This window comes from Podarcis tiliguerta (assembly GCF_965153285.1).
Source record: "Podarcis tiliguerta genome assembly, chromosome: 8".
NCBI lineage: Eukaryota > Metazoa > Chordata > Lepidosauria > Squamata > Lacertidae > Podarcis > Podarcis tiliguerta.
Window position 1 is genome coordinate 25,672,851 of NC_139541.1, and position 15,109 is coordinate 25,687,959.

General features: G+C 48.6%; 1 protein-coding gene across 4 annotated transcripts in view; it reads left to right on the plus strand.

The window, feature by feature from the left end:
- CHD5 (chromodomain helicase DNA binding protein 5) overlaps window positions 1–15,109 on the plus strand; it is a 62,460-nt gene that overhangs the window by 30,506 nt on the left and 16,845 nt on the right. For 2 of the 4 annotated variants that reach the window (XM_083452035.1, XM_083452036.1), the window contains exons 20-31: window positions 1,000–1,141; window positions 2,543–2,674; window positions 3,359–3,476; window positions 4,518–4,642; window positions 5,328–5,559; window positions 6,230–6,355; window positions 7,226–7,398; window positions 8,624–8,798; window positions 10,979–11,071; window positions 12,801–12,889; window positions 13,182–13,315; window positions 14,166–14,310. In XM_083452035.1, coding sequence (XP_083308161.1) covers window positions 1,000–1,141; window positions 2,543–2,674; window positions 3,359–3,476; window positions 4,518–4,642; window positions 5,328–5,559; window positions 6,230–6,355; window positions 7,226–7,398; window positions 8,624–8,798; window positions 10,979–11,071; window positions 12,801–12,889; window positions 13,182–13,315; window positions 14,166–14,310 — 1,684 coding nt within the window. The remainder of the gene's footprint in view (window positions 1–999; window positions 1,142–2,542; window positions 2,675–3,358; window positions 3,477–4,517; window positions 4,643–5,327; window positions 5,560–6,229; window positions 6,356–7,225; window positions 7,399–8,623; window positions 8,799–10,978; window positions 11,072–12,800; window positions 12,890–13,181; window positions 13,316–14,165; window positions 14,311–15,109) is intronic. The other 2 variants (XM_083452037.1, XM_083452038.1) reach the window with 2 other exon arrangements.

Genomic DNA, 15,109 nt, shown 5'->3' on the forward strand with positions numbered 1-15,109 from the left:
AAACTCATTCCACCCATCCATCATTTATTATACAGTCCCAGGCCCGTCAAAACAGAGTAGACTGTATTGAGGTATATATGTATACCATTAAAGCATTCACTTATGGCAAATACAATGTGATACAAAGCATAAAACACACACGTCTTTAAGAGACAGCATGACACAAGCATCAAGCATGATGCACGACCTGCAATTAGAATAACAGTGTCATCTTGTGAGAACTTTGAGCAGAGAAGAAATTTGGAAAAATGAGCAACACCCCCTCAATAAGGAGGCAGTGCTCTCAGCTGACCCTCCCCCCAGAAAATGTCCCCAAAAACTTTTAGAAATGCAACAAGAGGAGGGGCCTTGGAGGGTGGTGGTGGTGGTGATCCTACGAGCTAGATTCACTAGTTTTCCCGAGGCCGATGGTGCCAGCCTTTTACACTTTCTCTTTCTCCATTGGAAGGCCATTCCAGAGACAGCCTGTTTGCTATCATTTTTCTTCCAGGAAGAGAGAGTGCTAGGGACTTGCTGGGTCCTTGTTTACTTACAGGTTGAGCAGATGGGAAGCAAGGAGGCCCATGTGCTCCCTCAAAGGCCACTGCCCTCCTGCTCTGTGGGGCTGCTTCTTAAGAGCTGCTACCCCCAAAACTCTTGTTCTCTTTTGTGTTTTTGCCCCCCCTCCCTTTCACTCTTCCTGGCAGGAGAGTGTGACTTTCATTCCAAGCTCCAGAAACATAAGCAAAGCATCACAACCCGTTGAGGAAGTCCTGGTAGCTTTGCAGAGGTATACGATTGAAATGCTCATATCCTTCCCCCTTCCCCATTCACTGCAGGATAGTGTATCTAGGATCTCAGACAGAATCATAGAATTGTAGACTTGGAAGGTCTTTATTTTGCTTGTGGCTGGGTGGGGATCTAGCATGCCCCTTGTGAGTCATGGAAATGTTACAGCTTCCATGGGAAGCCCAGAAGCCCCTTCACTAAGATGCCCTTTCCCCGCTTGTGTTCTCACAGGAAATACTACAAGTTAATCCTGACAAGGAACTTTGAGGCTCTGAATTCGAAAGGTGGAGGCAACCAGGTGTCCCTGCTCAATATCATGATGGATCTCAAGAAGTGTTGTAACCATCCGTATCTTTTCCCCGTGGCGGCTGTGGTAGGTCTGTTTCTATTTCATGCCTTCCCCCTCCCCACCTTTGCTCCAAACCGCAGCTCAGATCAGTGCGCTGGGTGGACGGGCTTCCTAGGCAGTTGCCCATCATAGAGTTGGAAGGGACCTTGAGAGTCATCTAGTCCAACCCCCTGCAATGCAGACATCTCAGCTAAAGCATCCAAGACAGATGGCCATCCAACCTCTTCTGAAAAAGTCCAAGGAAGGAGAGTCACTCCAGAGGGGCTCCTCTGTATGAATCAGAGATGATGGTCACCAATGTGACCTCTGTCTCTCTTCACCATCTCAGTCCGGGGAGGTTCTGAACCTCTTGGTGGGGTCCGGGGTGAATTGGACTTGGACAAAGAGTCTGAAGCTTACTCCAGCCAAGGCAGAGTTGCTTTTGGCCAAGAGGCCCAACAAGCCAGTCTTAAGGGGTCTGCTTGCTCTGGATAAGGTCACTCTCATCAGGTTCACCATTGGAGGTGGGGGAACTCCTTGACCCAACTTTACTCTTTCATAAAAGCATAAGAAGAGCCTGCTGGATCAGGCCAATGGCCCATCTAGTCCAGCATCCTGTCCTCACAGTGGCCACCCAGACGGCACTCAGCAAGCAGGATCCAAGCACAAGAGCCCTTTCCCCTCCCGTGGCTTCCAGCAACTGGTATTCATTACTGCCTCCAACTGCAGAAGCAGGATATATCCCATAAACCTTTTATTTTCTTTATTCCATTTGCTTAAGAACTCTATGTGTCCGTTGCTCACAGTATCTTAAGCCAGCAACCAACAAAATGGGTTGTCTCCTGCTAAGTCCTACTCAGAGCAGACCCACTGAACTTAATTGGACCCAGGTGAACCATGCCCATTAAATTGCATGTGTCTACTCTGAGTAGGACTGCTGTTAGATGTAAACGGTGTGTTTATCTGTTTAGTCAGCATTATAAACTATTGTCATTTGCGAAGTCGTTCCTGGGACATTTTGGTGGGTCCTAACTACTGTGGATTTTGGATTTTTTCTTGTGGACCTCTTAAGTTATTCAGAACATAAGGACATAAGGAGAAACTGCTGGATCAGGCCAGTGGCCCACCTAGTCCACCATCCTGTTCTCACAGGGGACAAGCAGTTACCCCAAAGAGAAGCTCACAAGCAGAACCCAAGCATATGAACCCTCTCCCCTTTTGTAGCTCCTAGCAATTGGTATTCAGAAGCATGATTGACTCAAGCGCATAGAGTTGGCTTAGACTGAGCAAGACCACTGGTCCATCCAAGACTGGGTGTGGCTTCATCTCTCTGGAGACACTTCTTGCTCAATCAGCTGCCTCCTAGCAGAGGTCATGTGCTGTGCAGGAGCTGTTCCCTTGCAGGCCAGACTTAGCCATTCCCCACTCACTTCCCTTTGCTCTTAGGAAGCCCCGGTATTGCCAAACGGGTCTTACGACGGCAGCTCGCTGGTGAAGTCGTCTGGGAAGTTGATGCTGCTGCAGAAGATGCTCAAGAAGCTGAGGGATGGTGGCCACCGGGTGCTCATCTTCTCCCAGGTGTGAACAGGTCGAGCGGCAAAGGCTGCATCCATGCGGCCATTTATTCCATTTCCCAAAAGAAACTGTTAATTTCTGCATCATATTTGTTCTTCCGCATGATGTGAAAGCACTTCAGGAAAACTTTGGGAACGTGGGGCTTGTTTAGCGCTCATTTTAGTGTTATTTGATTCTAGAAAGAAAAGGGGGAAAAACTTGTTTGACCAGGAAAAATTGTAGGAGTAAAGTGATAAAAGTTTGGGAGTGGTATACCAGCATGCAGTTACCCGTATTTTTCGCTCTATAAGGCGCACCAGACCATGAGACGCACCTAGTTTTTGGAGGAGGAAAACAAGAAGAAGAAAAAAATTTGAATCTCAGAAGCCAGAACAACAAGAGGGATCGCTGCACAGTGAAAGCAGTGATCCCTCTTGCTGTTCTGGCTTCTGGGATAGCTGTGCAGCCTGCATTCGCTCCATAAGACGCACACACAGTCCCCCTTACTTTTTAGGAGGGAAAAAGTGAGTCTTATAGAGCAAAAAATACGGTACCTTCCTGCTGTTTTCACGGAGGAATCCTGGGGCTGCCTTAGAGTGTCTTCTGTTTCCGAGTACTTTGGGCTTAAAGCGACCTTTAATTGTTTCTTTTTATTTCAGGTGGTGCACTCGCTCATGGTCTGATTATTTTATTTTAATTTTTTAATAGATGACGAAGATGCTTGACTTGTTGGAAGATTTCCTGGAATATGAGGGTTATAAGTATGAGAGGATTGATGGTGGCATCACTGGAGGATTGAGGCAGGAAGCCATCGACAGGTTTAACGGTACTTCAGTTTCGGCTTTTCCGTGTTCAAGATGCAGGCCTTGCTCCGGCCCGCAGGTGGCTGGTGGGGAGGCAGTGGTGGTGTAGTGGTTAGAGTGTCGGACGAGGACCTGGGAGACCAGGGTTCAAATCCCCCACTCAGCCTAGTGAGTTGTTGTCACAGGGTTGTTGTGGTGATTAAATGAGGAGGGGGGGGGGGAAACCATGTAAGCCACTTTAAGCTCCATGGAGGAAAAGAGGGGGGATATAAATGAAATGAATGAATGAATGAATGAATGCTGTGGTGGTGCTGGGGAACCAGCTGGAGCTCAAAGCCACTGAAAGTTTGTAAGATTTGATGTCTTTCCATTGCAAGATACGTAGGATGAAGTGGTTTCTTTGTTATCCAAATGGCCAAAACGGGTTGGGGACTCATGTTATTTAGCTTAATTCTCATGGACTAGCACAGTTTTCATTTCAGCTTTCCATTGGTTAAAGAGCCACCTCTCCTGCTGTCTTCGTTCCCTGGGGGCTCCCCCTGGCTGGCACAGTTTCATTTACTTATATGCCCCTGGTCCCGCTGCAATTCCTTCCTTTAGCTGCAGCCGGTTGGGGGCTGAACAGGCTAGATTGTCAGATCAGAAGGAGGCGAGCTCAGAGCAGGGTCTTGTCTGCAGGCTTCTGGACCACTAGACCTTTTCCTTGCTCTGTTTATCTGCTTCTCACAGCATGCTAGCCCTTCCTTTGTGGCCCACAACTTGAACATGATGGACTTAAGCCAACACGAAATGAATTTGCTTCTACTGCTGATGGAGCAGTTTAGCCAGCTCTGGTAGGGCTCTATAAATGCCCCAGAAAAGGGTGCTCAGGTTGTCTGTTTCTCTCCTGCCTGCTTCTGGATCACCCCTCTTTGTTTGCCACTAACTGATCTTGTCTTCTCCCCACCCCCCTTGCAGTCAGGGGCACCTGCTGTCGTTACTAACCCTGACACTTCTCTGTCTCCCCATCCCTCTCGTCTCTCCCCACCCTCACCCCACAACCTTGTCGATTTTGTCATCCTCAGCACCCGGAGCTCAGCAATTCTGTTTCCTGCTCTCCACCAGAGCCGGAGGTTTGGGCATTAACCTTGCAACAGCCGACACAGTCATAATTTACGATTCTGATTGGAACCCCCACAATGACATTCAGGTTAATTCCGTCGGTTCTCCCTTGCTGCCTTTGTAACCCCCAGAGTAAAAGGCACCCCGCTCACACCTGCCATCTCCCAACCTCCCATCCTCCTCTTAGCATCCCTCGCCTCATTCCCCACCCCCTACCAATCTTGCTGGGGTCCCTCAAAAGCTCCCCCCATCCCTGGCTCCAAAGCAAGTTGCTGGTGTTTCCTAGAAATGCATGCCTGTTTTTCTGACTTCGCTCCTCCTTCTCCTCTTGTATAAATCTTTCCTTCTCCCCCTCTCTGCCCACTGCCATTTTCACAAGGAAATGTTCTGCTGGCTGGTGTTGTTTTTTTTTTGGTTTGTTTTGCTGTTTTTCCTTTGCTTCAGCATTTGCTCCAGATGTTCCTCATTTTATTGACGGCTGAAAAATGAAGTTGCTGAAATAACTTATCCATTTGGGGTGTTCGCATGACTAAGGCTGCATTCACACAGCGGTCTACTCCATTTCCCCTATGTTTCCCTAACTGTAAATTTCCACGTTATATTTGAGCTTTCAATCACAAAGGCCCTCTCACCTCCTTTGGCTTCCAGAAACCGGTGTTCAGAAGGATTTCTGCCTCCAGCCATGCCATTGTGGCTAGGAGTCATTAATAGTCTTCTCCTCCATGAAGGGCCCTCCATGTTGTTCTGAAACATCTCATTGCTCATCCATCCAGGCCTTCAGCAGAGCCCATCGGATTGGGCAGAATAAGAAGGTGATGATCTACCGCTTTGTGACGAGGGCATCCGTCGAGGAGCGCATCACCCAAGTGGCCAAGAGGAAGATGATGCTGACACATTTGGTGGTACGCCCGGGCCTTGGCTCCAAGTCTGGCTCCATGACGAAACAAGAGCTGGATGACATCCTGAAGTTTGGCACAGAGGAACTGTTCAAGGACGACGTTGAGGGTGAGATGGCATGGCTGTGCCTGAGGAACCATGCATGATTGGGGAAGGGTGGCAGCGATGGGGGAACCATGGATGGAATCTGGAACCTTCTGCATGCAAAGCAGGTGCTCTGCAGCTGATTCACAGTCCCATTCCAACATAAGAAGCTGCCTTATACCTAGCCAGACCATTGGTCCAGCTTGCTTAGTATTGTCTGCACTGACTTACAGCAGCTGCCTAGTGTTGCAGATGGGGGTCTTTTGCAGCCCTACGTGATGTCCAGGATCGAGCCTGGGGCCATCTGTGAATTACTCTATCTCTATTTGAAGGGCCAAGGTTCTAGACACCTCACTTACTTGAAGGATCAAGTTTCTAGACACATTATGCAGTTGAAAATCCAGGTTCTAGATATCTCAACAGTCAACGGGCTCAGGTTCAAAACACCTCAACCAGTTGATGGACAATGGTTCTAGACACCACAGTCAGTTGGATGATCCAGGGTCTAGCTAGCTCAACCAGTCAAAGGGTTCTGGTTCTAGACACCTCAAACAGTTGAAGAACCAAGGTTCTAGACACCTCAGCCAATTGAGCTGTACTTGGACTTAGTGGGCCCAAGCTGCTGTGAGAATAAGTGGAGTGTTTGTTTGCTTGGCACAAACCTGTAACACTCACATTTTTTCCTCGCTCCCAGGGATGATATCTCAGGCCCAGAAAATTGGCATACCTGAGGCCATGACCCCTTTCATGGAGGCACCAACCTCCAAAGGTGGGACGGTGACTCCTGGCATGAAGAAAAAACATGGCCCTGCTCCACCAGGTATGTGAAGGACAGAAGGCACAAAGGCCACCAACACTGACATTCCTTTTTTGCTCTGGAGTTTGTACGTGAGAAGCTAAGACAAGGTGTCAAACGGGGCCCTTCTTGTCCAGCCTCCTCTTCTCCCCATGGCCAACCAGACATCCCAAAGGGAAGCCAACCAGCAGAACTTGAGTGCCTACAGCCTCTGAAAGTGGGGGCAGAGCACAGCCCTTGAGACTAGTAGCTGTGGATCTCCTTATCCAACTTGAATTTATCTAACATTCTTTTGAAGCCTCCCAGGTTGGGGGCCACCACTTTTTCTCATGGGAGTGAGTTCTGCTGTTTTAATTATGTGTTGTGTGAAGAAGCAGTTTCTTTGGTCTGTCCTGAACCTCTCAAAGTTCAGGATGGCTCCATTAAGCTCTGATGTCAAGTGAGGGATAGAAGAAGTTTTCCCCACCCACTTTCTCTTGCACATGATCTTATGCACCTTTTTGTTCTCATACCTTTCTTTTCTAAAAAGCCCCAGGCTTCGCAACCTTTTCACACTATAGAGTTTGCCACAGTCCTCTGATCATGGGAACTCCTTCCTGCAGGAAAACTAATGGCCACCAACCTAGATGGCTTGAAAAGAGGCTTGGACAAATTCATAGATGGGAAGGTTGTTAATGGCTACTAGCTTCAATGGCTAAGCTCTGTCTCCATGGTCAGAAGCAGTAATGGTTCTGTTTGCCAGTCTCTGGAAGCCGCTGGAGGGCAGAGCACTGTTGCTTGTGGACTTCCTACTGGGGCATCTGTTTGGTCACTGTGAGGACAGGATGCTGGACCAGGTGGGTCATGGGCCTGATCCAGTAGGCTCTCCTCACACACGTATGTTCTCCTTCCCAGGTGACAATAAAGACGTCGAGGACAGCAGCGTGATCCATTACGACGACGCGGCCATCTCAAAGCTCCTGGACCGCAACCAAGATGCCACTGACGACACGGAGCTGCAGAACATGAACGAGTATCTCAGCTCTTTTAAAGTGGCCCAGTATGTTGTGAGAGAAGAGGATGGTGTGGTAATGCGTTCAGAGTCATGGTTTACCTTCCTTTTCAATAAGTTTGCTTATTTCAGGGTGTTGCTTTTAAAAAAACAACAACACACACATAGCAAAGTTGTGCATGGCACACTAAAATCTACATGCAGATACACACACACACCTTTCTAAAATGGTACAAATAAAACATATAAACAAATCTTACTGGAAACCTAAGGACAGTAATAACCATCTGCCATTGGAATCTGTTCATCGGGGCACCGAAGAACACTCCATTGGGCAGAGATTGGTGGTGGTTTGTGATTGCGCCATCTTGAAAATCTTCAAAGCCCAAGCCAAACCCATGTTTCTAGCCCTTACGTATTTACTCATTTGTTTATTTCACTGTGTTCATGAATCGCTTCCCATGAAATACTGTACCTCTGAGTGATTTAGCAGTAAAGTCACATCCAGGCAGCAACGGTTGCCTCGTAACTTAAGTGCTGGAGCAGCTAGTTCATTTATTGTCCACCGTTCGCCGTAAGGTCCTAGTTACAGCATGAAAACACAATGTGAAAAACAGGAACAACTTGCCGCCATGAAAAGAAGGTGGGTCCTAAAAACAAACACCTCAAGTGTCAAAAGCCAAGGTAAAGAGGTGCAACTTCAGCATTGGCTGGAAGCTGTGCAATGAAGGTGCCAGATACACCTCTGTGGGGAGGCATTTCCACAGCTCAGGGGCCACCACGGAGGAGGCATTCTTGTGGTCCACCCCCTCCTGAAGAAGAGCTACCAAGAGGGCCCCCTCTGCCAATCACAGCACCAGTGAGGGTGTGTAGGGAAGGAGGTGGTCTTTCAGGTATTTGGGTCTTGAGTTACTTAGGGCTTTAAACATCAATGTGAGCACCTTGAATTGGTCTGGGAAATGAACCGGCAACCAGTGTGGCTGTTTTAAAGCAGGTTATATGTGATCTAAATGGAACCCTGGCCAGTAGTAATCTGGCTGCTGCATTTTGGAGGACTTGAAGTTTCCAAGTAGTCTTCAAGGGCAGCCCCACGTAGAGTGCATTGCAGTAATCCAGTTTGGAAGCTCCTTTCTTCCTTCCTTCCTTCCTTCCTTCCTTCCTTCCTTCCTTCCTTCCTTCCTTCCTTTGACTACAGCCCTGCCAACATGCCCCATGTGAGTTTGTCCTTTAGGGAATGGTTACTGCCATCTCTCAAAGCTGTGGTTTGAGAGCTTTCCCCTTCTCCCCTCTTCCGCTTGCAGGAGGAAGTTGAGCGTGAGATCATCAAGCAGGAGGAGAACGTGGACCCTGACTACTGGGAGAAGCTCCTGAGGCACCACTACGAACAGCAGCAGGAGGATCTGGCCCGTAACCTCGGGAAAGGGAAGAGAGTCCGGAAGCAGGTCAACTACAATGACGCCTCGCAGGAGGACCAAGGTGAGGCTGTTGTGGTCCAGGGGTGGCAAACCTGCAGACCTCTGGCTGCTGTTGGACTCCATCTCCCATCAGCATCAGCCCATGGCCAGTGGCTAGAAATGGATGATGGCAATTGTAGTCCAGGAACTTCTCTCAAACATATGCACCCATCCTATCCAGTAACTTGAAAACTAGTTATTCGTGGACAATCTTTCCAGGGGTGTCCCCACGTTACACTGTACGTGGGTGCAAGATACCTGTAAATGGGTTCAGCTACTTGTGAGAAAGAGCCTACACATGTTTAAACTCGACATGTGCAGCTGCCCCCTGAAGGAAGATGTATTTTGCTTGTACAGTGACTCTCTGTGCATTCTCTCCATGGGGCTGTGATCCTGACCGGTTTTCTTCTGTGTGGTTTAGCTGTGATTCCTTCATGGCAAGGATTGGACTAGATATCTCTTTGGTTCCCTTCCAACTCTCTGATTCTATTTCTAAGTGAGCATTCAGGGGAAAGGCTGGGAGAAGCTTTCACCTGTCCTTTTGAGAGTTTCCTTGCTGCTCACATTTTTAATGTAAGGGTGACCAACTTGGTGCCCTCCAGATATTCTGACTACAACAACTCCCCTCAGCCGCAGTTGGCATGGCCAGTATCCAGGGAGGATGCAAGTTTTGAAGTCCAAAGCATTTGGAGGTCACCGTGTTGACTACCCCAATTTAATAAGTGCCAGATATTTTTTAATGCTGCCAATCAACCCCAATGTTCTCTGTGCCGGGTACATTTTGAAAAGGGGGGGAAACTGCATAGGGTACAACTTAGATGTAAAATCAGAACTAAATTTAAAAGAGAATCAGAATAAAAGCAAAGTTGAAATCAGCAGACAATGATGCTTTTGATCTACAAAGAGGGGTGCCTAACCTGTGAGATCGCTCTAGCTGAAGCCCAATGGCAAATCCCAACACAGTACAATTGCATCTTGCACAAGGCTTACATTCTGGGATGTCGCGTATACCCAAACTGGCCCCTTGGAAAAGCCCCTGAGTGACCATCGACTTACCCGGTGCACCAAAAAACCATATCAAATGTTAAACGTACATATGGAACATTTGCAACCATCAGTCAAGAGAATTAGCTGACCCCTATTTATGGGTGCATTTATTTATTTGCAAAAATGCTTTCATGTAATGAAAATCTTTAAAGATATTTCTGTGAAAGCAATAAAAAACACAACAGTATTCAACCACTATTCCTAAAAGCAAGTGTAAAAATCAAAGAAGAAAATGCAGCTGCAAGCCATAAATAAAGCTGGCACGTGCAGAGAACAAATCAAATCAAGGACAAAAAGTCCAGGAAAGTAAAAGCCCATGGGTAAACATGTATGTTTTTCGTCTGCCCATCAAATTACTTGAGAAGGGTGGGCATTCCCAAGGGTGTTTGCTGCCCCCTAGAATGGCCCACTGCCATGTTGTCACCAAGTGACAATCTGCTGATCATTGCAGTGAGCAGTGGTCTTGGAAGTTCAGCTTGGACTGTGTTTGGGGAGGTGACCTGTTAGGTATCCTGCCCCCCACAAAAAAATTGTTTAAAGGTATAGAGACCCCTGACCATTAGGTCCAGTCATGACCGACTCTGGGGTTGCGGCACTCATCTCGCTTTATTGGCCGAGGGAGCCGGCGTACAGCTTCTGGGTCATGTGGCCAGTATGACTAAGCCACTTCTGGCGAACCAGAGCAGCACACGGAAACGCCGCTTACCTTCCCGCTGGAGTGGTACCTATTTATCTACTTGCACTTTGACGTGCTTTCAGACTGCTAGGTTGGCAAGAGCAGGGACCGAGCAACGGGAGCTCACCCCGTCGCGGGGATTCAAACCGCCACCTTCTGATCGGCAAGTCCTAGGCTCTGTGGTTTAACCCACAGTGCCACCTGCGTCCCTTAAAAATTGTTTAGGTATCTTTTAAATGTCAACAACCGAATCTTGACCTTGGCAGGCTTAACCTTTGCCTCTTGTGTTGTTGTTTAAATATCCATTGCGAGGAGATGATTATTACGATGCTTCAAACGTTCACGAATGTGACTTTGCGCTTGCGGCCCAAAGTGGCAGAGTCCTTGCAGCCCCTTGAGGACTCTGCCACTTTAGCCTCCTGCTGCGCCCAGCCTCGAGCTTCTCCCTCTTGAGACCCCTCCCTCTCCTCTGCCGGCAGAGTGGCAGGACGAGCTATCTGACAATCAGTCTGAGTACTCCATCGGCTCTGAAGATGAGGACGAAGACTTTGAGGAGCGGCCCGAAGGTCAGAGTGAGTCAGACCTTTGTTACTTCGACGACACCCTGTCCCTTTCTTCGTCTGTGCTGACATCAGCCAGGCATGTTCCAGCAACTGCTCTTGGGCCCTTAGAGGCTGATCCCGGCAGAAGTGGGAGCAAAGTGGATGGACAGCAGACATTTGCTCAGGCATCCTCGGAATCCACTGTGGGTGTTGGAGCAAGGCAGAACAGGGTGCAAAGGAAAAGGGGGGTCCTAATTCCTTTGTGCAGTTACCCCTGGTTGACCCTGCAGACCTGGAACTCATCTTTAAAGTCCAGCCTGCAATCTTCCTTGTCATTTCTCTCCCCCTCGCCCCCCCAATCTTTGCTCAGACCAGTGGCTCCCAAACTTTTTTTTTGGTCCTCCTCCCCCTTTGTTGCATAAACCCATTCCCATTGCCCCCTATAAAAAGCATGATTCCGAACAGCAGTTTGCACGAGCCAGCATGGAAGAGAAGAACACAGTAAAATTCAAAACAGTCACAATTAATTGCACGTCTATTCAAAATCCAATTAAAAGTATTAATTGGACAAGATTTATGCTTGATGTTGTCTCTGGTAATTTCTCTCACACTTACAGCATGGATGCTGGGTGGATGTTCTGTATTATTTCATTAATACTATTGCTACAAAATTGCTGAACTTGATCTAGCGACACCATTCTGATAGTCACTTGCACCTCCAGCACCTCCCTGTCACCCCCTTGCCTCTTAGTGCCCCCCCGGAACTCCCCCCACCCCTGCAGGTGGTACCACCCACTTTGGGAACCACTGGTTTAGACCACCCTTCCATAAGCTGATGGCCTCCAGATGTTTTGGACTACAACTTTCATCATCCCCAGTCATCACAGCCATTTTGGACCGCAGCTCCCATCAGCCTCAGCCAGCAAGGTCATTTCAGACTACAACTCCCATCAGTCCCAGAAGGAGCAGCTGTTCTGCCTGGGGCTGATGGGATTTGTGGTCCAAAAGATCTGGAGGCACCAGCTTTGGGGAAAGGCTGACCTGGTCTGATCCCATGGAAAGGAGGAGAAAGTTCCTTCCATTTTGGCAGTTCTGTACAAGAAAGGCTTTGCTGACGTTGTCTCTCCTAGATCATTACTGTAGGATCTCTGCCTATCTTGCACACACTTTCTCTGTTTAAAGTACCTTTCTCTCCCATCTTCATAAAGAGAACACCATCCTAAAAAACAAAGAAAGTGAGCTTCATTCTTGGCTGAGTGGGAATTTCAACCCTGGCCTCTCCAAGATTTTAGTCCTCATTTAACCCCCACAACAACCCTGTGAGGTAGTTCAACCCAAGATCACCCAGCGAGCTTCATCGTGGCCAAATGCTCTCCCAGGTCCAGTCTAACACCCTACCCAATAAAACATCATCATAGCCTCTCAGGCCTCCTGGCTCACAGCTGAAGACGCTCTGAGAGCCAGCGAACAAAGTCTAACCTGGAAGCCCTGCCCTATATTCTGGGCTGAGTCCTTGCAGCAATGCTTTTGGAATGCAGGGATGCTCTGGTGTGGTGTGTGCAGCATTCAAGTCTTCATTTTTGGTCCTCGGTGGATCCCAGTTCACATCGCTTAGCTTAGCGTAGAACCATGCATTATTATATTTTTAAGTGCTCTAGAATGTCTAGAGCACCGCCTCCCTCCACAGGGCATTTTCGAGGCTGCAGCTTTCTCCTAGGATCTCAGCTTATTGACACGGGATCTCTCTGACACTCTCTAGGTGGCCGGCGGCAGTCCCGAAGGCAGCTGAAGAGTGACAGGGACAAGCCCCTCCCACCGTTATTGGCGAGAGTCGGTGGGAACATTGAGGTATGTCTTGGACAACACTGTTCAGACAGAGCTGTTGGCTAGTGGAGCGGACTCTCTAGAGAGGTGATGGACCCTCTTTCATTGGAGATTTCCAGACTTTAGATGTCCATCTGCCAGAGATTCTGTAGCTGTGATTTCTGCATTTCGGGTGTGTGTGTGCTAGATGACCCCTGGGGTTCCTTTTCCAGCCCTACAATCCCATGCTGCTTTGCCTCTTTGTCCTAGGCATCTGAGAATGCCATCTTTCCCCATATCCTCCTTCCTCTCCACCCTTCCCTGCCTCTCTTTGCAGGTTTTGGGCTTCAACGCCCGCCAGCGGAAAGCGTTCTTGAACGCCATCATGCGCTGGGGGATGCCCCCTCAGGATGCCTTCAACTCCCACTGGCTGGTGCGGGACCTGCGGGGGAAAAGCGAGAAGGAGTTCAGGTACTGGGTGTCAGGGAATGGTCTGAAGACAAGGACTAGGGAGTGCATTCTATGGCAGAGCAGCCTCTCTCCGATGGAGAGCTGGCAGGGGAAGAATCGCAGAGAAGAGAGAGAGGCAGAAGCTGAACAGCTTAGTGGGGAGTTACCCAGTTATGAGATAATGACGACAGAACCAGAAGGGAGGGGGCAGCTAGTTGACACGTCACTTGAGAGCGGGAGGATTCCCCCCTCCCCTTGGACTCAGAGGTCTGAATGTATCAGAGAGCAAAGGAGCCAGAGGGAGGGAGGAACTTCCCATTGGCTCCCAAAATGCTGTGGAAGCCAGAAGGATGATTAGACTAGGCAACTGCCCTCCTTGCAGAGAGCTGTGTATTTGTGCTTGCAACATGATGCTGTAATAAAAGGACTATAAATCTATCAACTGCTCGTTAATTCTTATCTGTGAAGTTGCAAAGGGAGGGGAGGACTCTCCACGCCTGGCACTGGGGGTGCCCCACGGCCCTTCTGTCTTCCTGCCCTTGAGACCTGTTTTGGAGTAGTCACCGGGAGCCATGGCAGAGAATGGATGGACTTCTGTGGAGTGGATTTCCCATGCGCTTTGCTTGATTCCAGCCTTTTCTAGACCAAAGCAGACTTCTGGGATCTGCTTTGTGCTTTTGCTAGGATTCCAGGATCCACCACCTGGAACTCTGGGTAGAAGACATGGGGTGTTGGTTTGATTACTGGATCTAAGCTGAGTCTTTCCACACAGAGATCTATCCCTGCGTAGCTCAAGCTGTCTAATTTAAGGGTTGGGGCAGTTGCATCTATTTTGACTTAAGACAATGGAAGCCATTTCTTTCCTCCCCAGGGCCTACGTCTCCCTGTTCATGAGGCACTTGTGCGAACCTGGGGCAGATGGGGCGGAGACCTTTGCTGACGGCGTCCCCCGCGAGGGGTTGTCCCGGCAGCATGTGCTGACCCGAATTGGCGTGATGTCGTTAGTAAGGAAGAAGGTGGGTCAGCTCTTCCCTTGAATTATTTCCTGCTAGGCTTGCTCTCGAGAGCTCAGTGAGTTGATGGAAAAGTCACTGTAATGGCTTTAGTTGGGTCCGAGAGCTAGTGTGGTGTAGTGGTTAAGAGCGGTAGACTCGTAATCTGGTGAACCGGGTTCGCATCTCCGCTCCTCCACATGCAGCTGCTGGGCGACCTTGGGCCAGTCACACTTCTCTGAAGTCTCTCAGCCCCACTCACCTCACAGAGAGTTTGTTGTGGGGGAGGAAGGGAAAGGAGAATGTTAGCCGCTTTGAGACTCCTTCGGGTAGTGATAAAGCAGGATATCAAATCCAAGCTCTTCTTCTTCTTCCGAGTTGACTTCTACATGTTACCCAATGTTGCTTTCATAGCTGATGGGAATTGTGGCCCCAAATGTCTGTAGGGCACCAGGTTGCAAAAAGTGAGATTAAGTTAACTGATGTAGCACTGCAGGAATGGTTTTCACCTTCTGTTTAATCAGCAAGGTGTTTCGCTCTTTCCTGTTTTAGGGGTTGTTGTTTTTTGGGGGGAGTTAGTGTGAAATGACCTTCATTTTTCTGTTTGAGTTCTGAGTCATCATTGCTCTGATGATGACATCATTAACCTGAATATAATTGTTTGCATGATGATGCCATCAACCTGAATATCATTGCCTGGATAATGGCATCATTAACCTGAATATCACTGCCTGTATGATGACATCATCACTAGGGCTGCCATACATCCAGGATATGTCAACAACTTTGCCCCCCCCCAAAAAAGAAAGAAAGTTCAACAACC